The 27,255-nt window shown below is 28.6% G+C and overlaps 1 protein-coding gene across 1 annotated transcript; it reads right to left on the bottom strand.

Annotated features, from left to right (window-relative positions):
• Positions 1–1,223: 1,223 nt before the first annotated feature.
• On the bottom strand, positions 1,224–14,404 carry LOC114312306 (kxDL motif protein). The gene is made up of 3 exons (XM_028258530.2): positions 13,615–14,404; positions 4,356–4,508; positions 1,224–1,576 (listed from the first exon to the last, which is right to left on the bottom strand). The coding sequence occupies exons 1-3, from the start codon at positions 13,794–13,796 to the stop codon at positions 1,474–1,476; spliced, it is 438 nt and encodes a 145-aa protein (XP_028114331.2). The 5' UTR covers positions 13,797–14,404; the 3' UTR covers positions 1,224–1,473.
• Between the last annotated feature and the right edge of the window lie 12,851 nt (positions 14,405–27,255).

Genomic DNA, 27,255 nt, shown 5'->3' with positions numbered 1-27,255 from the left:
AAATGTTCAAATAATAGGATTTATTGGAATACAATTAGTGTGTTTGGTTTGAGTTTTCTGGATTAAATTTTTTAAAAACTGAGTTTTTTTGATTTTTGTGTTTTTTTGTTTTTAGTGAATATTTTTAAATTTTTAAAATTTTAAACATTTTTTTATTATTTTTTTAGATGTACCTTACTTAGATGTATCTAAAAAGTAAAAAAAAATGTGAAAAAATATTTTAAAAAATTAAAAAATACATAAAAATATAAAAAATGTACTGAATTCTTGTATTTTTTTTTTGTATTTTTGGTATTTAGTGAATTTTTAAAAGATTTTTTTTACAATTTTTTTTTTTTTAATTTTAAGGTATATTTATGTTAGGTGTGTCTAAAAAGTAAAAAAATTACATAAAATATTAAAAAAATTCAATAAAAACAAAAAAATACAAAAAATAAGAAAGTAAAATTTTCTGAAAACTGTTTTTAGAAAAATGGAACCAAACATAATATCTTATACACTAATTGACATACAAACACTTGAAAAAAAAAATTTCTAATATATCCCCCTATAAAATTCTTTGGTGTTGTAATAAATAAATAAAAAACAATTGTTGTTAATTGATATTAATGGAAAAAAAATGAAATAACAATTGTTGTAATGAAATGTATCAATTTTTATATTAATTAATACTAATTATATTAACCTCTATTAATGAAATAATTTTTTTAAAAATTAAAACTGAAGAAAATGAAAAAATAACTTTTTATCTTATAAAGGCAAAAAAGACATTACACAGTAAAAAGTTATTTTATAACTTATTCAACCAAACGCTACTCAACAACTACACCAAACAGATTAACAACTTCTAATTAAAATCATAAGCCATAATCTATTAAATTATAACTTATAATCTGTTTTAACAGTTACATCAAACAGGCCTTTGTCTTCCACTTAACCAAGTGATTCCTAGTTTCACCTTATTTAGCACTATCATTGGTTAGTGATACCTTATGATAATGTCTCGTGCTATCGTAGTTATACTCAATTTCAACTCTTGCAAACTTGCTTGCCTTTTTGCAACTACAATATCAATAAAGACTATTTAATAATGTGATTAGTGCCATATAAGAAAGTAAGAAAATTTAGAAATTATGTTAATCATAGTGCTATACAAACTAAATAAATTTTACATACGTTTTTTACTTGCTGATGTGGCAGCTATCATATCATCAAAGTAGATCTTGTTTCAATTTTTTAAATTTTATTATTATATGACACATCAGTTAATAAAAAGAAGTTTGAAAGATCTGTTAACTTGTGCATACATTATCCAAAAACATCCCAAGCTCTGGAGGCAAATTTTTCACTAGCAACTTTCCACAGGAAAAAGGAAAGGAGGAAATAAGTGGGAGAAGTAAACACAATCAACTGGAAATGACTTCTGATGAGATTTTGCTTGAATTACACATAAATGAGATGTAGGTACCAGTGTCACTGGGGCATTTCGAGGTCTGGTCTCCGATCAAGTGCTTCTATTGATGAATCATCAAGAAATGCATCCGGGTATGTAGCCAAAAGCTTTGCCTTCAGGCTCCTGCCAATTTGAAAGCAAAGAAATCAAATTACTGAACTGTCAGAATCCAAACAAAAAATCGGAAGAGTGAAGTCATCAGATGAACTATATTTTTAACAGTTAAAATTGAGAACAAATCCAGGCAAACCTAAATAGAAGTCGGAATGATAATCCATGATGACAGAAACAACACATAACAACGGCTGATGAAGAAAGAGGAGAAGAATTAAGATCCATCATACATACAACTACGTGTCTAAGTGTTAGATTCATCTAATTTCCAAAGGTTGGCAGGGCCAGAAGCCCGGCCCCCTTCCTTCTGCCCCTGCTTGACAACACATACTTATAAAGGGCTGTCCTAGTTCCTATCCATCTAAAATGTCCTTTTCAAAACATCTCTCTTACATGTAATGCATCTAGATGATTATATATGCTACCATCTTAAATCAAAATGTTGAAAATAACACTATTGAGCAACTAGAGGACAAAGCCCCTTCTTCTTTCCATGTTTCAGTGCACCTACCTAAGAAGCACGGACACGGATACGGATGTGGACACGAGACATGATGATTTCAAAAAAATGGAAACACAGACACAGTACACAGCAATAAAATACGTTTTCATATAATTTCATTCGCTATTTAGATTAATATTATATCCACAAACAATCAATATTAACAAAAATAACTCATGTGGCGTGTCCTATACATGTTTTCGCCGTGTTGGCATGTCCCCGAAGAGTTTGTGTCCAACACGAATACGGCACTTCATAGGCACCTACAAATGATGCACACATCAAAATTAAGTTGACTTCCAGTTCTGATACTTAAGCTAGCTACCAGTAATGATTCTAACATATTATTCATGTCAAAACCCAGAACTGCATCAGTAGTCATACTATTTCTTCCTACTTCCTCCTACATTCCACAATGCCTTTCCAAATTCTCTGATGTAGGAAACACAAATCCACCTCCCAATTCCAGCCATTTCAAACTGAACCACATATTCCTAGTCATGGTTGTACACAATACCGCCAAAACCGCACCGAACCGCGCATTTTTTCAGTTCTGGAGGGCGGGTTGGGCAGGTGGGGGTCCAAGATTGGCGGGTCGGCACAGGTAGCAACTTCAGAAAGCCCACCCGCCTCCTCAACCAACCTGACCTGCCACTTAAATTTTTTAATTTTTTAATATACGTCTACATCCAACCTCCAGGTGCAGGCCGTACATACACACACAATCAATTCTCAATCAAACCTACTTCACACCCCAACATCTCATCTCACTCATCGATTGGTTTGTCTCCCCTCTTGCTCCTCCTTACCTTGCCGATCAGTGCCACCGCTGCCATTACCCTTGCTAGTCGCCTTTCCAGTGCTGCTTCTCCGTGTCTTCTTCCCGATTTGGCACGTGGTTCTCTCTTTGCTCTCTCTCTGCTCTTTCTGGATGTGAATGAGAATAAGATAGCGAGGGATTTGTAACAAATGAAAAAAGAGAAGGAAAAATTATTCACTTTTCCCCTCATTTTTCTTTGAACTCTATAGCCAAAATTATTGTACCTTTTACTTTCAACGTTGGTAATATTGTTCTAGACAAGTGCTAAAATATGTTAAATGGATTTGTGTTGTTGAGGGATTGGAAGCATGACTCCACTTTTTCCTTTCACAAAAGCAGTATGATGAGCAAGGATTTTTCCTTTCTGGATTTGTTGAATATAATTTGTTTGAACATATATATAGCGATATATATAGAACATCAGAGAAACAGTCCGTTCTCAAAATACAGAAAATGCATTGGGCACAAGAATTTCAAACTATTAAATGAACAAATATCATTCAACAACACTATCAACACTATTTTAGTTAATTTATAAATTAGGTTTTTTTACTCTTTGATTCAAGTTTTGTAATTTGAATTATGTTTTTTTTTTTAATAAACCGCCAATCCGTCCGAACCGCCAAATTGAAACCGTCATTATCTGCCAACCGAATCGCCGATTTTTTATAAGAAAAATAGCAATTTCTATTGACAATTATGTCAATCCGCCATCTGCCATGCAGTTTTTATTTTACCCCAAACCACACCAACCCGCACCGCACCACCTCTATTCCTAGTAACAAATAGCAAATTTGAACATCTATTTAAATAGAAAAATATGATGAATCAAGAAGTTTGTGGTCTTCTGTTTTCAACTTTTCACAAAATTGATGCTAAATGCAGTGGAGACTTGAATTTCAATAGTTGAGGGCTAGAAATACCAGACCCACTTGATTGTACTAGGTCCAAACACCAGAAAATGAGGAAAGCATTGTGGACTTTTTAACAAAAGAAATGAGGACTCTCATGCACAACACAGCATTTTCAATGTGAAAGATTCACAAGGATAAGTTACATCATTAGGGAGTAGGACTGATTGACGAGAACGCAACCATACACAACAGTCATACTTGAATACTAAGGTTGCGTTTGGTTGGGAGATTTGGAAGAAGAAAGAGAAAAGATAGGTGAAATATGAATAAAATATATTTACATTTCACCTAGTTTCACATTTTTTCGCTTTTCCTCTCCAAATCCCCCACCCAAACACAACCTAACAAATTTTCAAGTGCAGGAACCATTTCTGCAAAATGTCCTTATATTTTATTATGCTCACATATTAGCGAAATTCACAGTTAAAATACCATCTAAACATCATTGGCAAACAAACATTGTCAATCACAATCACTCCAAAAAGAGTAAGCATGTAGTAAGTCCTCAGCATTGATTACAATGATGGGTGTAAGAAATAATGATAAGCATACCTCAGCTTTTGAAATATGTAATCAAGGTCTGACTTCATAGACCTTAAGAGACGTGCATTTCTAGAGAAATCAGTGGAAACCTCTGCAAAGCAATGCTCTGAGTACTCATTAAAATGTGAAAGGACTGCATTACTGTCTTGCAACCTTCCCAATCTGCAATTTGGTAGAAAACAATTATTTTAAAGTAAAAAAATAAAAAAACCAAATTAATTTCCAAACTTGGGCTGCAGCTCCATTTAAGGAACTGATGCTCGAAAAGTGCTGAGTTCAAGCAGCAAATCATTAAATAAAAATCTATATAACAATGGAAGGCTTGGTTTGAATTCAAGGGCTCAAAATGTATATGTGTCAACATATGGACCATTAGATTGATTCAATCCAATGGCTGAAAATGTCTTACTCTCATTTGTCCTATTTGGACATTTTAATGGTTGAGATCAATTACCATCAAGATCTAATGGTGCAAAATGTAAGTTCCAAAATATCTCAAAATGTATCTCTCACACCTACTCCTCTCATCTCAAAATCTGTCTCTCTCTTCCAAAGTTCAAAATTTGAACAGACCCCTCTCTCTCTCTCTCTCTCCATCGGAGCCCATTCCCATGCTCTTCTTCAATTCCTATCGGAGCCCAACAATTGCCGGAGACACAACCCCGAACCCCCTATTACCCTCTTCGTTTTCTCTCTTCCTCCCTCTCTCTCTCCGCCATCCCAATCTTCATCAACAGTGGCAACGACGACCGAATGAATGTGGCCACTGCAAAATGAAGAATCTAAAGGAAGAATCTGGTATATTTGAACCATCATGGTATATTTCCAGCAAGAGAGCAAACCAGAAATTGATAGATCTAAATGCATTGTTTAACCATTCTTTACTCTGTTTATAAATAATAAAAAGTTGTGGAGTTCAACCATTCTTTACTCTGTTTATGAATTAGGTTTACCGGGATGCCTGATTATAAAACATATATAAAAAAAAAAGTTTGTGGAATTCTACCATTGTTTACTCTGTTTATGAATTAAGTTTACATGACATTCGCTGGATTTATTCCTTACCTAAAGTTGTATCTGAGCTTCTGATTTCAATTTAAGAGAAGATTGGATCACATGGTTGTTATGATTCTTGGCCATGTGATGCTTCATCAAATACCTGATAATTATCCAGTTATCTAGACTTTGATTCAACTTGATCTTATGAATTTTGATACTCTGGTTTGATGTCATGTAGCCTCATTTTTATAGTTTGTTTGGTTCCTATAGGAGGTAGATCCATCCATGGAGAATGAAGAGGCTCTTGGCACAGATGGAATGGATGGTTTTTTGTCCGATCTAGCTAATGCAATTCCTGGAATTGATGAGGCTATGAGCTTTGCGAAGATGCTCAAGTAAGTAACCATGTTTCATTTGATTTGGTAGCTCTATAAGGTGTTTGAAAAAATGCATGTGAGAGATAGAAATTGGTAGTGGTGGCTATTGGGGTGGTGGGTTTAAATTGGTGCTGGAAGGTGTAATTTGGTCAATTAATTTTTTATTTATTGTTTAAAAGTACTAAAATAAACTTTAAAGGATAAAATTTTTATTTTTATTTAAACTTTGACGACATTATTAATTTTTTTGCATTTATCTAATATTGATTAACATAAGATTGTAAGTTTAAAAAAATCATGTTGTCCCTTATCAATGTTTGGATTTTTAGGTGTTTGGACATGGAATTGAAGAGTTACGCTTTGAGATTGATACATGTTTAGGAATCTATTATGTTTTTCCTGTGTATAATACAAATATTAGCCAAATAATTTTTAGAAATAAAGAAATTGGACCAACCTTATCAACCATGACAGTTGACAGTGATCACTTACCAATCCTCCTTTCCTTCTTTAACTCCAATGACACAAACCAAGTCAAAGAAAACAATCTCAAAAGAAAGAAAATAACATTTATGGGCAAATTACACATACCTCACTTGACAATTATCCTTTCAAACTTTTTTCCTTTGTTGTTTTATGATTGATTTTGAGAGAAACTGTGTTTGATGAAATGGTTGAGAGTTACACAGTGTAATATGTTCTTTTGATCAGTTATTACTAGGGTATGCCCGTGCTTGAAGGCACAATGAAAATATTATTGGGATGAAAATGTAATTGGAATGATTTTATGATTTTAAACAAACAATGAAATGTAAGTCCCACAACACAAAAACATATAATAAAAATCAGACGAAACATGCCAGCCAATGCATATAAGGTGTTTGAAAAAATGCATGTGAGAGATAGAAATTGGTAGTGGTGGCTATTGGGGTGGTGGGTTTTAACTGGTTCTGGAAAGTGCAATTTGGTCAATTAATTTTGTATTTATTGTTTAAAAGTACTAAAATAAACTTTGAAGGATAAAATTTTTATTTTGATTTAAACTTTGATGACATTATTAATTTTTTTTACATTTATCTAATATTGATTAACATAAGATTGTAAGTGTATTATAATTAAGCTTTTAGCAAAATTTGTTATAATGTTTTATATCAATCGTCTTTTCTTTTTTTTCTTTTTTTTTAATTATAAGCAAAGGTCCATAAAATATCAAAAAATGGTTCTTTCTATTTGGGACACCATGTGACACATCATAAACCAATCACAAATCATCATACCTTCTGTTGTCCCTTATCACCTAACAAAAAAATCATGGGTTCTACCTTCTCTACTAAGCCATGCAATAACACATGGCTGTGCCGTTGAGACACGAGACAACTATTCTAAAATATTCTTAAATTGTTTTGACTATCTTAATGTGTCATTGAAATGAAAATCAATGGTTGGACCTAGGATGAAACCTCTTACCTCACAAGCTATATCAAAAAGAAATTGCATAGTAAAAAAATTACATGTGTGAATGTTTTTATACACAGGAAAACATAATAGATTTGTATTATACACAGTTTGTTATCCTTACTATTCAAGATTTTAGCATTCCCATGCGTAAATAGTTTGCGTTGCCTCTTAGCTTTTGTCGCCAATAGTTTGTTTGGATTTTATTGAGTGTCAACTCTTTTTTGGTTAGTGCTTTGATTGGTTCTTGTTTGGATGTAATATAAGACTGCTCTAAATCATAAAACAAGACGCCTGATTTGTGCAAATTGGTCATCAGGTCATATTAAATTAGAACATATTTAATAGAAGCTATGTTTGGATTTTTAGGTGTTTGGACGACTGGACTATGGATTTTATCAATTGCATATGACTAAAAACACCCTTGATTCCAAAACAAGGGTGAAAGGATTTTTTTTTTTTTTTTTTTTTTTTTTTTTTTTTTTTTTTTTTTTTTGTGCTTGAATCTTGGATTTGTAGAGTGATTTGTGGAGGGAAAAGGAAGTGATTGCAAATATGAATGAAAGCTAAGAGTTTTTTTTTGGCCCTACCCTTCAATAAAATTTTTTACTTTAAATATTTAGTTTATACTTGAGACTTCAGCTCATTTCTCTCTTTAGTATGTATGGGATTACAAGATATTTTTTTGTTCCTGTGATTGCAAGATATCTTTTCTTTTTTTTTTTCCTCCTGTTTTTATATGAAGGGCTACCTTTTTTTTTCTTTCTTTTTCCTATTTCTTAATCTCGGAGAATGTTAAGAAATTGAGATATTCAAAATTGAATTTGAAACTCTCACAATCAGATTTTAGTTGGTTTTCCTGAAGGGAAAGCATTAATTGCGATAATTGAGAAGACCCATAGTGGTAATGGACCCATGCTGATCGGCTTTCCAATTGATACATTTGTTAAGCTTACTCATTTTCGTTGTTATTTTTTTTCTCATTTGACAATGCCATTGCCTATTAAAAAGAGAAACCCTTGTGAGATAGTGTTTGTCCACTATCAATACACCATTACAACAGTTCAATTTTGCAGACAAGTGGAGTGAGATCAACCGAGGACGCTAAGCTAGGATAAGTTCTATGGTAATTTCTACTAATACACTATTGTTGAGGGATTTTAATCTCTACTTTGTTCATTCTATTTCATGTGATATTTGTTATCTCTACTTTGTTCGTTGTTATTTATTTATTTGTTATTTCTTCACAATAGGATGAAGTCACTTGCTTGAAGTCAATTTAATTTTTATTTTAATTTTTTTTAGATTACTTAGCACTGGTTGGCGTGCATTGTTTACTATTTATTTTAAATTTAGTTTTTCGGTATTGTAGAGCCATGGTTGGTGTGCATTGTTTGTTATATATATTTTGAATTCTATTTTTCTGGATTGCAGAGCACTGGCTGGTGTGCTTCATTTGGTGTTTAATAATTTTTTGGTATTGCAAAGCACTGGCTGGTGTGCATTGTTTATTGTTTATTTTTAATTTTAATTTTTAAATGGCTGGTATTATTTGGTAACGAATGAATAATGAAACAAATATATATACCCGTGCCTACGGGTTGTTATCTTTAATTGAGCTTTGTAGAGTGTGTGGTACCAACAAAATTGCAGAGTGTGGGTTTTAAAAACAATATTTCTTTATATTTCTCAATGTCTTAAGTTTTTTGTATGTTTTTCAATAAATTACATTTGCATTCAACTACATTTTGATCTCAATATTATTTACATCGTGTCATTACGCACGAGCATACTTTTTATTTTGTACTTTACATACCTCTTATTCTTCCCTTTGTATTTTGTTTATGTACCTGCTCTTCTCATCTTTATTGTAACCCTCTCTTTGAAATTAATTTTTATATTTTATTATCCGATTTGCTTCTAAAATTGTTATAAGTTGTTTAAGAAGAATAATATTTCTTTATATTTTTTTAGTGTCTTTATCAAAAAATCAAAAAATGATACAAACTCTAAAGTAGGTTATATGTTATAAGTATGTTAGGAGGTTGTTAATTTTGTGTCAATTAATTTTTTTTATGGCAATTATTAAACCTCATTTTGCCTTTTTACAGTTATTTTTTTCAAATTTACATAACTAAACACTTTCAGGTTGAGACACTCTTGACCTTTAACTTCTAATTATGGACAATATTACTATTTTTGGTCACGTAAGTTGTTTTATTTTTAATTTATTTGAAAAAAAAAATACACCTTTCTTATAAGTCTAATTTCTTTTCTTTTCATTATTTTTTATCTAATTTCCTTATAACAAAATGCTCTTTTCTTATATTTACGTCAAACTGTAATATCGACTCCTTTTACTCATTTTCTAACATGGATACATTTTTTAAATTTTTTTACCTCTAATTCTTTTGTATTTATAGGTTCAATTTCTTGAAGAAAGAAATGCTAATGTTGTCATCCGTGATGAGCATGACCTTAATGTCATCCGGGTTCGAGAGGTAGGCCCAATTTAATTATATAGAAATTTTTTTTAAATGCCGTATTTTTTAAACTTTCTAAATATATATATTTTTATTGCGCACACCAGTGTTTAGTCATGGACAACTGTACGTGGCCCTATCTAGATACACATCTTTTGATCGTACAAGTGTCTTCCTTCCCAACGATGAGCTAAATTCTACTACAAACATTATTTATCCTGAAATTTTGTTATAGTGTTTACTTATGGATCAAATCACTTTTGTCAACAGGTACAATTTATTTATTGACAAATTTGCTTCTATTGATTACAAATTATTATTTTAAAATTTTTTTGCTATATATGTTGACTTTTGTAGGATTGTGTTAAAAAATATATGGACCTCAAAAAGATAAATACAATTAGATTGCTTTGATGGGGATGTAATAAGTTAATTTCAATTTAAAGGTGTTTTGATATTTATATAGATTTTCTTCTACTAATAAACTAACTTTTTCATTTTCATAAATTACTAGATTGTCGGGCATGCTTCTCATTGAGGATATATAGAAGTTGAAACAAATACTTTTTGGAAAGTGATGAGGCGCTCTTAGGAATTCTAAAAAAGAACAAGTTTGAAGATCATATTTATTTTTGTGAAAAGCGTACATATGCTAGCTACGATCTAGATTTTGTAAAGTTTCATATCGATGTAAATTTTAGTTTTGTAAAGCCTTTTATCTATGTACAATTTATAACTAAGTTTAGATGTATGTTATATAATATTCATTTGAATTATTCACTTGGTGTTATAGTTTTTTTTTCTTTTTTCTTTTTTCTTCCTAATATGCTCTTGAATTAGCTTAAAGAAAACTTTATGGCCTTGTTTGGTTTGTATTTGAGAAACATGTTTTGCGATAAAAAGTATGAAAATTTGTTTGGTTTGGTTTTTTTTCAAAAGATGTTTTGAAAAATTATTCTAAGAGAGAGTTTTGGAAAAAGTGATTGATTTGATGTGTATGAGAGAGAGATTTGTTTGAAAATTTGTAAACCAAACAAGTTTTGGAAAATTTGTTTGGAAAAATTTGTTTGGTTTAATTACTTTTGAAAACTTATTTGTAGAGAATTTTTCCCAAAATTTTTTGAGAAACACAAACCAAACAAGGCCCATATTTTTTTTCGGTTGAATTTGATTTTTTGCTTCCATATATATTTTTATCAGGAAGGGTGTTGCTTTTAATATAGGATTGGATTGTGTACGTATTAATCTTTTAAAATAATTGTTTATTGCACAATTTTTTATAATTTTTTTTTCGAATTGCAACGTACGGCTGGTGTGCTTAATTTCTCATTTTTTTATTTGTCATTTTTTTTTTCTACTGTGGAGCACTGATTGGCCTGCTTAATTTGTTATTTGTCCTTTTTTTGTATTATAGAATATTGGTTGATGTGCTTAATTTGTTATTTGGCATTTTCTTTATATTGCTAAGCACTGACTGGTGCGCTTAATTTATTATTTATTTTTTTCTACTGCAAAGCATTGATTGGCGTATTTCTTTTGATTTTTATTATATGTTTGTGTTGTTGGACTTACATTTTATTGTTTGCTTAAAATCATAAAATCATTCCAATTACATTTTCATTCCAATAATATTTTCACCGTGCCGGCATACCCTAGTAAATAAATAAACATAGGAAAGAAAGTAAAGGCCAACAATTTTGAAGAAACCATTTCTGCTTTGTTGATTATCATGCCAAATCTGGGTTTAATTTCATAGATGAAAAATGTCAGCAAATAATGGTTAAAGAATTATGGGCAAATATGGCTGCATAATAAGCCACATTGCATTGTTCTGTCCATGTGGTCAAGGAGCGCTTGCATCATGCACTTTTAGGTGAAGATAGCAAGGCGCCTAGAGGGGGCATCACTAATTCTTGGCATTAAAATATTGGCAGTAGAGTAGGGGAATTAGTTATTAGAATCAAATGACACAATGTCATTTGTAAAAATATTTCGATATGGCTTGTAAATAACTAGGTAAGACTTGTACTAAAAAGGTCATTACTCAGTAGAGTCTAACAACTAGGGGCATGAGTGAAGAGTTAGATTTTTTTTTTTTTTTTGTGTGTGTGTGTGTTGGGGGGGGGGGGGGGGGGGGGGGTGTTGTTTCGTATATCTACGAATGCATTTGCTCAAATTATTGTTTCCCCATCAATCATTTTGTCCTTCAATCAAGAAGCAACCTTAGCGCCATGTTCAAATAGAGCTTTCACAGTCAATTCTCCAAATAGAGGGAAGGGTAGGAATTTTTTTTCTCGTTGTTACCATAACTTTCTTCAAAGGTACCTAATGACTTCATCATCATCATACCTGATTCTAAAACACAATATGAACAATAAGGTGGAGGTCAAAATGAAAATCAAGGTCAGCTTGTTAAATGAAACTGTCAGCCATATTTAAGTTTCTGAAACATCTTTTGGTTAATGGCTGAAGTATCACTCTTTTTGGTAAACTTGATGTAGGACAAATTAGCAAACTAGTGCCTAAGCCTGCCTACAGTAAGATTTGTGGTGGTTTAGGGTTCCAAGAGTGAGGCAATTTAGGGTTTATAGTGGCAAATGGTTGAAATTTGGCTTAATTTCTTAAATTTTAGGTTGCAGGATTTTCAGATTTAACACAATTTGAAGGGTTGAACAGCGGACAAATTAAGGTTTTTGAAGTTAAATTGAAGGCCAATAGGAAGGGAAGGGGTTAGGATTGTTTGGGTATAATAAGGTTTCGAGGCTGAAAAAGACACTTTTGATGCGTGTGGACAATAATGGGAATACAACACATTTGTCATAGAGAAGAAGAAACTCTAGGAAACCCAGCCTTCCCTAGAAATTACCCCCAAGTTAAAATTGCACAAACCATCATACTAGTCACAAAAGCTTCAGGCAAATTCTAAAAGTCTTCACTTTCTGATGAATAACAAGATTATATATGTATTTATAGGCTGCTGGCTCTGCTAATTCTACTAAGACCAAGAGCTTAGTAAACACCTTAATACTTAATTACTTGCAATACAAACCCCAGATAGGACATGACTATATGAGCCTTCTTGTTGATCTCACATATTCACTTATCATTACGGTTTCTCTCTTCTTTTTTAATTTTTTATTTATTTATATGGATTGACTAGCATTTAGAACCAAACCCTAAATCCATCCTTCTCTTTTAGCGGCCAAGGGAGCACTTTGACCACTACGATACAATGGCTTTGACAAATATCTCTCATCTTTAACAACATACTTTTGTTAATGATTCTTCCTCATTACAACTGGAGATTTTTTTATAACTTTTCTATATTCCTCTACAACAACCTTTGTAGTTCTATTGGGGCATTGCACCAATCGACTTCAACTTCGTGAAAAAATCAGAGAAAGTCAGTCCCTTCCAAGAACAAAACTCAGCACCACCGACATCATTTAAAATTGCACCATAAGGGCATCTTCAAGCCTCAACTCAAACCTATATCAATTTAAATTAGGGTAAAAATCACTCACAAAGCTCTCCACTCATTGACTCAAACTTATATCAAATTAAGTTTCATTCTTTTCTTTTTTTTTTCTTTTTTTTTTACCCAAATCAAGGGAGACTGTTTTACTCAAAATTTTCAACACTATTTTGTAGCTTCCAAATTCCAACTCTACCATTACCAAAGCTTTTACTCAAATTCATGCTTAAATCTAAGTTTGTCCATTGGAGTGCTTTATATCAAAAAAAAAAAAATTTACTCAAAATTAAAGTGCACTGATTTACTGAACACAACGCACTAAACAGCAAAAGCAGAAAAAATTCAGCAATTGTGAGTAATCTACTAAACTCTGAATACCAAATTTTGAATCCAATCACATAACAAGTTCTAACAATCAAATGCTCATTCAAGACATACATAGAGAGAGAGAGAGAGAGAGAGAGAGAGAGAGAGTGTACATGAGGTGCTGCAATTGTTTGAGAGAATCCAAATCCTCGGCATTGATTAGGGTTTTGAATTCACGGGACACCTCTTCGGAAGCCGATTCGATCGATTCTTTCTCCGATTGATCCATCTCTGATGAGTCTGAGAGAGAGAGAGAGAGGGGGGGAGAGATTGGGTCAGTAAAGGCCCATCTCATGGTTCATTTATTTGGCCCAAAAAATTTGGGCCGGGGTTGGGTCAAAGCACTTGGTAGTTGGGGACATGATCTGAGCTAATAACGAGAAATTATTGGTTGGTCTTGATGTCAGCAAGTGGTGCTCTAAGATTGTGGTTAAAAAATTTTAAAAAATATTTGAAAAAAAAATAGATGAAATGTGAATAAAATATATTTATATTTATATTTATATTTTATTTAGAAGAGATTTGGGATATTCTAAATAAATATATTTTTTGACTTTTTTATATTAAAAAAAATGTGTAAAAAAATAGAAAAAGTTAATAGAAAAGTAGAGATGAGATATTGATAGATGTTGATTGATGTGACGTAAATAAGTGTATGTATGCAAAAAAATATATTTTTTTAGTGCATGCCAAACAAGCACTTAGTTTCATATACCTTTTCTTTTTTTCTTTTTAAATTCTTTCCTAAATTTTCCAACCAAACACAAGATAAATGTATTGTGATTATAAAATAGGTGGGATCTATAATTTTGAGTTGAGTAATTAAAAAATATAAAAGAGTATAATAATTTATGATTGATGGACCAACCAATAATTTTTCCACACACAAAAAAACAAAAAAAACTACAATGTTGCACCACGCATGTGAAGATTTTGCAGATTATAAAAAGGGACGTATCACACTAGCTTTGAAAAATTAATTATAAATTAATAATAAAAATTATAAATATTAATAATAAAAATTATAATTTTTTCATGAATATGTAATTGTTTTTTCAAGATTCCACCAGTTGTAACTACCCACTAATACTACATACTCACAATATTTACCCAAAATAATAGGAAAATTTGTAATTTAGTGCATATCTTTTAAAAAAGAAATCAAATGAGTTGTAAATTTTACTAGTAACTTTAACAATTAAAATTATAAATTTTTTTTATGAATTCGTAAATTTTACTAATTTACATTTTTTTCATAATTATATCCAAATTCATTTCAATAGCAATTCTACATTCTAAATAAATTTCTCGATAAATTTTCTAAATAAGTGGACTCTAATCAAGTCATTGTTTTGAGTTTGAGAATACATAAACATGAAACATCAATGCAAAGAAATGTCAATATAATTATAAAAGGTTTAAAAGTCACTTTATTATTCTGGATAAATTACACTAACCCAAGCAATGAGTATTGAGTTTTAGAAAGTCAATATAATTTAGCCAAATAATAAAATGATATTTTGATTAAATACTTTGACTAGTAGTATTAGTGGAAATACTCTTATCATGCAAATTTATTGGGTTTTGTTTTACATAATCAAAATTCTATTATTACATGTCATTTTAATTTTTTTTTAAAAATTATTGGTATATTTTTTCCTTTAAATAAAAATAGAATCAAATGGAGTAAACCATTCACTGGAAAGTATCTAGAAACTCAGCAATAGGAGCTGTAAATTTGTTTCACTTTCTGCAGGGAGAGTCCAACACAAAACCCAAAGTTCAAAAAAGCTTCAATCATCAACTCTACAACCATGCACTTCCACAAAACCCCCACTGTGCAAAGCAAAGCAAACCACTCAATACCCATGTCACAATGTTTGTTTGAGTTTCCTCATAAATAAATAAAAAAAGTTTGATTGAGTTTTTTCATAATTAATTATATATATATATATTTTTTAAATTAAATATTAGTTTGCAAGAAAATATACACAAAATAGATTTTGAAATTAAAACATTATTTTTATTATAAACAAGATGAGGGAAATGTTGAAAACAACCCTAAAGGTTGTTGTTTGTGTTGAAAAATGTATTGAATGTATAAAAAAAATATTTATTTTTTTAAATATGTGAAATTTATATTAAAATTATAAATATTTTGACATTATAGCAAGACCCAAAAGATAAAATCATTTATGTGAAAATATTTTTAATTTTTTATTTCAACAATGATAAAGATCACTAATTTTGGAACTCTAAAAAGACCACTAATGACATGGCACTCAATAAAAATAAAAAAAAATACAACGCTAAGGCCAAAACATCAAATCATTCATAGTGGAATCTACTGTCACATCATTAGTGATAGCACTAATTAGTGCTCTCACTCATTTTTCTTTTTATTTATTTCACATAACTTTAAATGTCTTTGTTTTTGTTTTTGTTTTAAAAAAAAACAAATTTTTTAAAAACTCAACAACCTCACTCCCAACAAAAGCAAAGCAGAGAGAAAACAAAAATCATCATTGTATCTCTGCAAAACCCTTGAACTAAAACAGCAATTTTCACAGTTCCAAAACTCTTTTGACACATCTCCATGCACAAGTAAACTACTGCTAAGAAATAACTGCATTTTGGTCAATGTACAATGTACCATACCATCCACACACTGAAACCCTAATTCTTCTTTTTCTCTCTTTCTCTCTTGATACTCTTGATACTACACTAGTCTATGTTTCAGAACCATGATGATATTATACCAAATCTTGAGCCTGTAAATGTTAGATTTCTCTTTGCTGTGGTACAGAAACCCTATTTTGGAAAACCCACCCAAGATTCTAACCAAACTTTAATGTTGGAAATTTTCATTCTATTTTTTTAAATAAAATTTTCAAGAAAAAAAATCTTTACAAAACATTTTTTTGACTTAAAATAATGTGTTAATTATATTTTTACAATTATAAATTATACTAATAATAAATATTTTGACTTAAAATGAAAAAGCCATAAAAGGCCACGGGAGTATGATGTTTTGTATAGAAATACAATTAGTGTGTTTGGTCTGAATTTTCTGGATTAAATTTTATGAAATTTGAGTTTTTTTTTTTTTTTTTTTTTTTTAGTGAGTATTTTAAAATTTTAAATTTTTTTTTTTACTTTTTTAGATGCACCTTACTTAGATATACCTAAAAAGTAAAAAAATTGTAAAAAAATATTTTAAAAAATAAATACATAAAAATACAAAAAAATGTATTAAATTCTTTTATTTTTTTATATTTTTGATATTTAGTGAATTTTTAAAAGATTTTTTTTTACAATTTTTTTACTTTTTAGGTGTATTTTATGTTAGGTGTGTCTAAAAAGTAAAAAAATTACTTAAAATATTAAAAAAATTCAATAAAAACAAAAAAACATGAAAAATAATAAAGTAAGATTTTTTAAAAAGCGTTTTTAGAAAAATGGAATCAAGATTGCACAGCAGTATCTGATTTATAAATACAAGTTATCATAAATTTATTTTGAAAATAGAAAAATTATACTTTGTACAATATTATTATGAATAATTAATTCCAAACAATTAACATTTTAAAATTTTATTATTTATAGTAATACTAAAAGTTCAAAAAAATTACTTAATTTATTTTAAAATATCAATTTATAACTGATATTCATTATATATTTGGACCCTACATTACACAATTAATTTCAATCACACGAACACATTGCGGGTAAAAATATAGCACGATTTTTGTGGGTCACTAGAATTCCCATAAGAAAAACAACATTTCAGTTGTATAATGAAAAGATAATCTACTTTTTCCGTACTAAAATAGTAGTTTCTTATTTTATTTTTTATTTTTTCAAAATATTAATTCCTTTTCAAAAATCAAGAATTAAAATAAGGGGTTTTTTTTAAAGGTCCCTAGTATTATGATTTTATAGCATAAAGGATACGCAATATTTTTATAATGTCTAAGGTCCCTCAACATCAATCCAGAGAAAATTCGATCCAGAAAAAATTCGATCAGAGAAAATTCAACCAGAGAATTTCTCTTCTGGAAATTTCTTTAGACTTCGGAATTTCTCTCCAGATAAATTCTGGAAATTTCTCTAGACTTCGGAATTTCTCTCCAGAGAAATTCTGAATTTTTCTGGATTCTCTGTCTGTGTTTTAACCAAATTTCTCTGGATTTCGGAATTTCCCTCCAGAGAAATTCAAAATTCTCTGTGTTTTAAACAATTTTCTCTGCACTTCGGAATTTCTCTCTATCCTGCATAAAAAAATGTTATTTTGGTCATCAATTGAACACTAGGTTGTGTTTTGGAACATATTAGTAACCTATCCATGGTTGGGAATGAGTTTTCTAAAAAATTTGATTGGAATTATTTAGAAAATGTTACGAACAGGCATGAGAATTGTTGCTTGAATTGTTATAGAAACATTAGTGAAACAATGCAGTTCTAAATAACCTTTCTTGAGCCTTTCGTATAATAATTAACTAACACTGCATTTTAGTTTCTTCAATCTTCTCACCTAAAGTTTTGTGTCATATCTGCTTTCTTAGACCTTTTTGCTTCCCAAATTTCTTACTAGTTGTCATATTTCTTCTTGCGTCATATCATATTCATGTATATATTGAAAGCATTTGCTTTGTTCTATTTATCATGCATTCTTTTGTTTCTGCTTCCATAAACCATCATTTGCAGTTCAAATGGAAATGAAAAGGTTGCCTTGTTTCTATTGACCTTGCTCCAGAGAAATTTTGAATTTCTCTAACTTCGGAATTTCTCTGACTTCGGAATGTGTTTTAACCAAATTTCTCTGACTTCGGAATTTATCTCCAGAGAAATTCTGAATTTATCTCCATGATCCCTAGTTCATGTGCCTCCAGGACCATCTGTAACTGGCTTGTGATTCAGATAATGAATAACAGCATCTTCAACCCTGTTTAATCCACACAAAATAAATAAATAAATAATCATGACTCCTATATAAGCAAGTACCAATCACAAACTTAATCAGCAGCAAGTAGCAGATGAGCTTATCATGATTGATTGAAGAAATTTGAACTTTTTTCGGCACTACGACTTGCTTCCCCTGCTACAAGCTTCAGATCCCTACTTTGAGATTCAACCAAAGCATTTATGAATTCCACTGGCGATTGGCTGAACCCTAGAAAAAAGGATCGTCTCCTACGGTGCCATCAACCAGCTAGCATGTGCAGGAATAAACCCACACCTCACCTCGCGCGGGAACGGAAATCAATAGCACCGCTGGACCACTACCATGCATGGCGGAACCACTGACCTGGAACAATGGAACCTGAATCTCCATATTTACCAGCTTGGGCACCCAAACCAAATGGCACGGTCCAACTCAAGATCTACCTCCGTGAAGAAGACAGAGTTTAGACAGACAGAAAATAAAAATAAGGATTGACTTGAGAGAGTTAATTTTCTCAGTGATATATTGGTGTGGAAGTTGAGGGACCTTAGACATCATAATATAATATTGTGGATCTCTTCCATTACTAAAATTGGGAGAGGGATCTTAGACCAATTTTCCCTTAAAATAATATGAATTTTTTATTTGGCTCTTCTTCTAAATTTAGTAGTTATGGCAATTGATATTTTTCTAAGAAAAAGTCTAAGGGTGTTTTTAAAAATTTTATACTTTTGAAGTATAATAATTATACTATAAAAAAAAGAGGTTGAATTACCTAAAAAAGACTAAATATTTTGGGATGGAAGAAGTTTTTTTGGGGGAATCACATATAGGTGGAAGTTGGAAAAAAAAATTACAAACATACGAGGGTATAAGTGTGTCTGTGGTGGCGTGTAAATAAAAGGCTGCGGGGATACAAGTGTCACTTGCACCTCTCTATATATTGATAATTTTTTTCTCCAACTCTCACTTGCATGTTGTTTTTCTAAGTTTTTTCATAATGATGCAAAATGGCTAAAATAGTCAATAAAGATTAAAAAAAAAATATTTAAATAATTAATAAGATAAAATGTCACATCTTATTCAACAATCAATTATTTTGTCCCTTACAACAACTTATTCAACTACAAAAAAAAAAAAAAAAATCATAAATCATCCAAAACACAATTTTTTCATCTTATAAAATAATTAAAAAATTAAAAAGTAACTAAAATAGCCAATATCCAAAAAATTCTATACATCAGACTTGTATCAATTTTTTTAAACTTATAATACAATTACTTTTAAACTATTTAGGCTTCATTTGAGAAGTGGGTTGATGTTTTAATTTTTTGAATTTTTAATTATTTTATTTTGGAATTAAAAAATTCATTTGGGTTGAATTTTTAAATTTTTATGAGAGAAAAAATAAAATAATTATAATTTAAATATAATATTTTATTTTATTAATTTTTTAACCTATTTTACCTTTTTATGATTAAAAAAATCTTCAATCTCATTAAGTCCATTGCAAATTAATTTCGCCATTTGTAGAATAAGTGCTCGTTTGGCTAATAATTTGGGACTAAAAGAGTATAAAAAGACAAAATATGCTATATAAGTCAATAAAATAAAATATCATTTTTTACTTATAATTATTACATTTTTCTCTCACAAAAGTAAAAAAAGTCCCAAAATAAAAACCAAACGAGACGAGGCCTCGTTTGGGAACAGGCTTTTTTAAGTAACTTTTTGACTTTTTGGCTAAAATGTAATGTAAAAAAAACTAGTATGTTTGGGATAATTTTTTAACTTTTTACGAAAAGCTGTGCAAAAAGTAGAGATAAAATGAAATCTTTGACTTTTTGATATGAGTTATTGACTTTTTAATTTTTTTAGTAATTTTTTAATTTTTTGGCTAAAAGGGGCATTTGCCAAATGAGGTCGAGTCGTTTGGCAAACTTGACTTTTTGTTTTTTTTTACTTTTTTACCCAGAAACTTTTTTGTTTGTTTGATTTTTTTGTTTGGCTTTTTTGACTTTTTTGTATTGAAATGAAAAAATTGCCCTCGATTTAAAATGATGTTTTTTTGACTTTTTGTTCGTATATGTGTCAATTTGATAATTTTACATCAAAAGTTAAGTGTTTTGTAATTTTGTGATTTTGTGTTTTTTTTTTGGTCCTTATATATTTATTTAGGCCAAGTTTGGAAAGACTAAAAAAGTGTACTTTTTGTCTTTTTGGACTAAAAAATTGAGGTTGAAAATATGGATGTTTGGGTTAACTTTTTAACTTTTTATTGAAAAATGTGTAATAAAAAATTGTAAAAATTGATTTGTAGGGAAAAATTTGAATTGGGAGTTGTGCAGCCGTAATTGTTGACTTTTGGTGAATAGTGTTAACTTTTTAGTTTTTTGAGTAACTTTTTGACTTTTTGACTTTTTTAGATCTTTCCAAACTTACCCTTAGTCCCAATTCAAAAATCAAACCAAAGTTAAAAAAATCTTAAATTAAAAAAATTAATTATATTAACCAATACCAAACTAACTGTATGGGTGTGATGAAAAAGGGATACTGAGGGCACGCTCATGAATCTCTCACCTGAAAAGGCATGAGAGGGAGAGAGACATTTAAAAGAAGGGAAGGCAGCTTGCTTCCCGTCATTAGTCGAATTGTACGGTGTTGTTTAGTTTGTAGGTAGTGACAAACTCAATAAATTAATTAGAAGGGAGCATTTATTTATTATAATATTAAAATTTTTTATAAAAATATTTTACATAAATTTTTATCATTGACTTTAAGAAAGATAAAAAATATATTAATTAGAAGGGAGCATTTATTTATTATAATATTAAAATTTTTTATAAAAATATTTTACATAAATTTTTATCATTGACTTTAAGAAAGATAAAAAATATATATATATTATTTGTAATTAGTGTATCATAGATAATATTAAAAAAAAGAAGTCATGGATACAAAGTTTTAAAATAAATTATATAAAGATAAAGTAATTTTTTTAATATAAAATATGTGTAAAAATTCAATATAATAGTCATACCACGTCATCATTAACATGTGATATTACCAATCAATAGTAAATAAACACATGGAGGATGAACCCCATATGTCAACTGTAACTAACAATTTAATAAATTCTATATTTCATTGAGATTAATTATGTTTATATGTCAATAATGATAGACATCACCATTATATTAGAATTTTCATAAATAATAATATCGTAATATCTTTATTTTCAATCAAAACAACTATTATTATTCTCATAATTTTAAAAATGTTATTGATATTTTACTCTAAATAATACTTTTATAATTTTTTTATTTAAAATATTTTCTTTATATTTGTAAAAAAAAAATTCGAAACCTAAAGGGCACGTGACCCCCCTAGACTCTTGTTAGCTCCATCCCTGCTTGTAGGGGTTCATAACGGGTCCTATTTTGATAATTCAAACTATTTAATATGTAGAACTCGTCGAGTATTATATGTCTGTAAAAAATCACGTTGATTGAATATTGATAGTTATGTGATTAAATCAATTTTGTATATAAAAAAAATAAATGGTGCACAAATTAACAGTAAGGCAAGCTACTCTCAAAAGGAAAATGTAGGAACCACTCCACGATTCCAAATTTATTTTGAATGTATTTATGTGATAGAGATTGAATTGATAAAATATTATGGAGTATTTTAGAAAGTTGGTAAAAAGTTGACTTTTTAATTTTTTTAGTCTATTTTATATTTTTGTAGATAAAAAAATATGAGAAGTAATGTAGCCTAAAATGAATAAAAAGTTAAAAGTTGACTTTTTACCTTCTTCACAAATACCCTTATATTTACATATAAAATAAATCTAAATTATTAATTTATTTTTTTGAATAAATTATGAATTGATAAGAATAAATTTATACTACAATTGCATTTCTCTTAAAAGTGTGGACAAAAAGAACAGAGCAAAGTACCTGCACGCGAGTAGTACTCTTTAAATCTTGGCCTCTAGCTATTAAATTAAAAAAAATATATATATATATATATATAGAGTAAATTATAAATATACCCTTTAAAATTTTTATAAAATATAAATTATTTTTTATAATTTTGAAAAATTATATCATATCATACCCATTCAAGTTTATAATAGCATAATAAATAACTTCTTTTATTAATAAATTATAAATTCAATTAACAATTTATAATTATGTCAAAATTTTATTTCAATTAATAATTTAGATAATTTTATTATTGCATAAGAGAATAATAAAAAAAATTATCTTTTCAATTAATACTATTAAATAAAAAAATTCTAACAATAAATATTTTTAATTTTTTAAATTACAAAAATTAATTTATATTTTAAACAAATTTATAATTTAGGCCTCTTTTGACAAAGAAATTAAAAACATTTTTTTAGATTTTTAAGTTTTTAAAATTATATCATATCTTTATTTTTGTACATAATTTTTTTTAAAAAATCAAAAAATTAAAATATTAATTTTTAACCTATTTTTTAAAATAAGTCTTATCCTCATATATGTATATATATATAGAGAGAGAGAGAGAGAGAGAGAGAGAGCGCACGACGCTCGAAAAACAGAGGGGGGCTTTCGCACTCACCTTTTAAAAACGCCTCGGATTTCAAATGCTGGAAAAGGAAATCCCCCCACCCCCAATAAAAACCGAATAATATTAGGTATTATGAAAAAAAATATTATAAAAGTAATTATGAAATTTTTTTTATTATTAGATTATATATATAAAAAAATATTATGCACTATTTAAAGAATAAAAAATCTTCACAAAATATTTTATGATATTTTTTCCACGATCCTAATATTATCCGTAAAAACCAAACAGCCCTCCTCCCTCTCTCTACCTACGCACACAATATGCTTGATTCCCTATTTTTGTGGTGGTCATGCATGCTTCTGATTATTTTTATTCTTTTATTTTTTATTTATTTATGTTCATGCATGATCATGATGACCAACATCATACACACATACATACATGGATGGCATTGGGACATACGATTAGCATACGATTTAGGTTGTAACTTGTATTGTATAAATTAGGAGAATTTGGATTGGAAGGCTTTGTTTAAACCTGCGAAACAAATTCGTTAATTTGAATTTTCCATTTTGTTAAAAATAAAATTATGACTATTTTATGATCATAATTTATTTAATTTATTGAGCCTCCGTTTGGGAAGTGGGTTGACTTTTTAATTTTTTGGCTTTTTTTTGGCTATTTGAGCCTGAGTTCAAAAGCTTGGTTTGGGAAGGACTTTTTGACTTTTTGATTTTTTTTACTTTTTTTATGAGAGAAGAGTGTAATGATTATGGGTTGAATGTGATGTTTTGTCTGTTGTAGCTCAAATAGCCTATTCTGTCTTTTGTGGCTCAAAGAGCCAAAAGAATCCAAATAGACTCTTTCCAAACGACACCTGAATTTATCACTAAAAAATAGATGACAATTATATTTTTAAAAATAAATTATTAATTTTTTTGGTGACAAATTTAATAGATTGAATAAGTTATGATTATCGGATCGATCTAATTATATATATATATATATAATACACAAATTGTCAAAGAAAATGCCCTGTTCTAATCATTGAAACAGAACCTATGATGAATTTTAAGGATCCAAACAACACTCTCATGGTTATCTTGATTCGGATTGTAGGATCTTAAAATTATACTACTCTAGTTGGGTTAAACAATCTAAACCGCACTAAGATATTAAATTTAATAGGATGTTAATAGAATCTTAAAGTGATTACTAGTCTTAAAATCATGTAGAATTGCCCTACAACCCCAATCCTAAAAATAAAAAAATAAATCTTATTATTTATCTATATAAAAAATTTAACTATAAATTTTTTTCTATAAACATCTATTCTAATTTATGATAAACATAAAAGATGTATTATATCAAAATAATTATTTTTCTTCAATGATTTTATATTTATTTAATATATATTATCATTATAAATAATTTATTATTTTATTTTATATTAAAAATACAATTTTACGATTCTTAATCCGATTTACAAATACCTCTTAACGATATTAAGGCCAAGTTTGGCTAACATAAAAAAGTGCACTTATTTTATCTTTTTATCTTTTTCGGGTCACATCAATCAACATCTCCTCTTTACTTTTTCTACACATAATACAAAAAAAGTCAAAAAGTGCACTTATTTAGTCTTCCCAAACTTGGCCTAAATTAAAATCCTGATTTTTTAAAAATACTTAGTAACTCGAATTTGTGTGGCTCAAATGGTTTGAATGTATCAAAACGACGTCATTTTATCTCCAAAACGATGTTATTTTATCTCGAAAATAATATTATTTTGAGATATTTAAACTATTCAGACCATGAAAATTCAGGCTACTATTATGGTTTAAACAACCTTTCTCCCAAAATCCAAACAATAATATTTTGTTCCCCGAATCTTTCTTCCCCGAATCCCCTAATTATCCAAAACGACGTCGTTTTGGATTCTCTTATTAGTAAAATAATTTTTATTAAATAACTCCCTCATAAAATAAAATTACCGTTTAAAACGACATCATTTTAAATTCACAATAAATTCAAACTTAAAATTTTCGAGCTCCATATCATTACTCAAATCCAAATTATAGATTCGAGGGAATAAATAGTGTTGGGGGCCGTTGCAGAGCAGTGCAAATTCTTCAAGTTGTGGGGAGAAGTGAACTTCACGGGAGAGAGAGAGAGAGAGAGAGCACCAAACGTTGTCTCATGTGTGTTGGTCTCTCTGCTGCTCACAAAGTACTCTGGCTTTTCTTAAATATTGTTACTAATGTATCATAGGGATTTAAATAAAAATTTTAAAAGAAATATATATATATATTTAAAAAAATTTAAAAATTATAAAAGGATATAGGCTTTGAGTTCTATTACCAAATTTTTTTTTTTTATTTTACCAATTTAAAAATTAAATTTTTTATTTGTTTGCAATTTAAATTATTTACCTATTTTTTATAAGTAAAATTGTCAGGAAAAAGTATTTCAGTCATTAAACTAAAAAAAAAAAAAAAAATTAAATATTTTATGTACACATACATTGAGTTTAATAATTAAAATACTTATAATGTATTTTGTTATAAAGATCAAATTCTAAGTTCTTTTTTGTTCTATTTCTTAATTTTTTTAAAATTTTTTTTATATAAATTCATGATCTAAAATCCGTTTAAAATAAATTAGGCGAATGGAAATAATGCCATGGAATTTGTTGGTTTTGATGGATTTTTCATAAAGTACTCTGTCTTTAAATTTAAAAACAATTTAATTTTCTTTTCACTCTCAATTTAACAAATTGAAATATTATGTTTAAATATTTTTATATTATAATCATTTTCAAAATTAGAAGGTAAGGAAAATTACATTGATTTTTTTTAGTCTGAAAAAAATGCAATAAGTTGGACAAAATATAAAAGTAGAACAATTTTGTCAGGATAAATTACAATTTGCATCCTCACACATTTCAAATTTTTTTTTTTTGTCAATTGTAACAGTTATTCTCTTACATTTTTTTTGTCAAATTATAACGTGGCCATTCCATTAGTTGCGAGACAATAGATTTTTGACTAATAGCATACAAACAAAAAAATTGTATAAAATTTTTATATACACAATGATATAGCTCAATGTAGACTTTTATTTTGAGAAAATTATAAGAAAAAAATACAAAATATAACAAAATAAATTCTAAATTTTTATTTTATTAATTTCAACCCTGATCTTTTGATTTATTTTTAATTTAAACTATTTGTCTATTTTCGTTAATTATGACCAAAAAAAGAATATTTTAGTCATTAAACTCAATATAAATATACATAAAATGTTTAAAATATAATTTTTCATTGAATTTAATGACGAAAATATAATTTTTTGCCTGTTTTACTTAATGAAAATAAGCAGATAATTAGATTGAAAACAAATTAAAATATTAGGATTCAGATTAACAAAATTAAAAACATAGAATTTATTTTATTAAAAGAGTCAAGCTCTGAGATTTTTTTAGTGATTTCCCCTTTTCATTCTAACACTAAATACTTTATGAAGATGAATTTATTTATAAAATGATATTATCAAATTATTCTTGTAAAGTTTTTTTGAATAAATTTTATGTATACATAAAATTTTTCTAGACAATTTAAGATGTTGTATTTGATTTATTTTTCATTCAGTTTTACTAATGACAATTTAAAAAATTATCAATAAGCACCGTAAAGAGTCAAAAAAAATTAAAATCCTAATGCATTTTTTACGTGCCTCAAAATATTTTTACACTTTTTAATGTACTTTAATATATTTTTATACACTTTTTAAATTAACAATAATCTAAAAGTTATTTTTAACATTTTTTTTAATTTGCACCATGCAAATAATGTAACTCAGCCATGGTTTCGCAAGTGGGTTTGGATAGGTTTGGGGGCTGTTTTAGACACAAAAGATAAAATAAGCTATTTGAGCCACAACAAACAAAATATTACATCCAACCCATAATCATTATACTATTCTCTCAAAAAAAAGTCAAAAAATTCAAAAAGCCAAAAAATCCTTCCCAAATCAAACTTGTTAGTCCAGGCTAAAATAATCAAAAAAAACCAAAAAATTAAAAAGTTAAAAAATTAAAAAGTTAACCTACTTCTCAAACGACACCTAGTTAAGTCTGATTTGTCAATTATATATGTTAGGTAAAAAGTTAAAAAATTATTATAAATTATTACATTATTTTGTTTTTTTTTATAAAAAATTTAAAAATTATTAAAATAATATA

This window comes from Camellia sinensis, chromosome 9 (genome assembly GCF_055761805.1).
Source record: "Camellia sinensis isolate YWXY chromosome 9, ASM5576180v1, whole genome shotgun sequence".
Classification (NCBI taxonomy): Eukaryota; Viridiplantae; Streptophyta; class Magnoliopsida; order Ericales; family Theaceae; genus Camellia; species Camellia sinensis.
The sequence above is the reverse complement of the archived record's forward strand: the minus strand, read 5'-3'. Positions and strand labels throughout refer to the sequence as shown.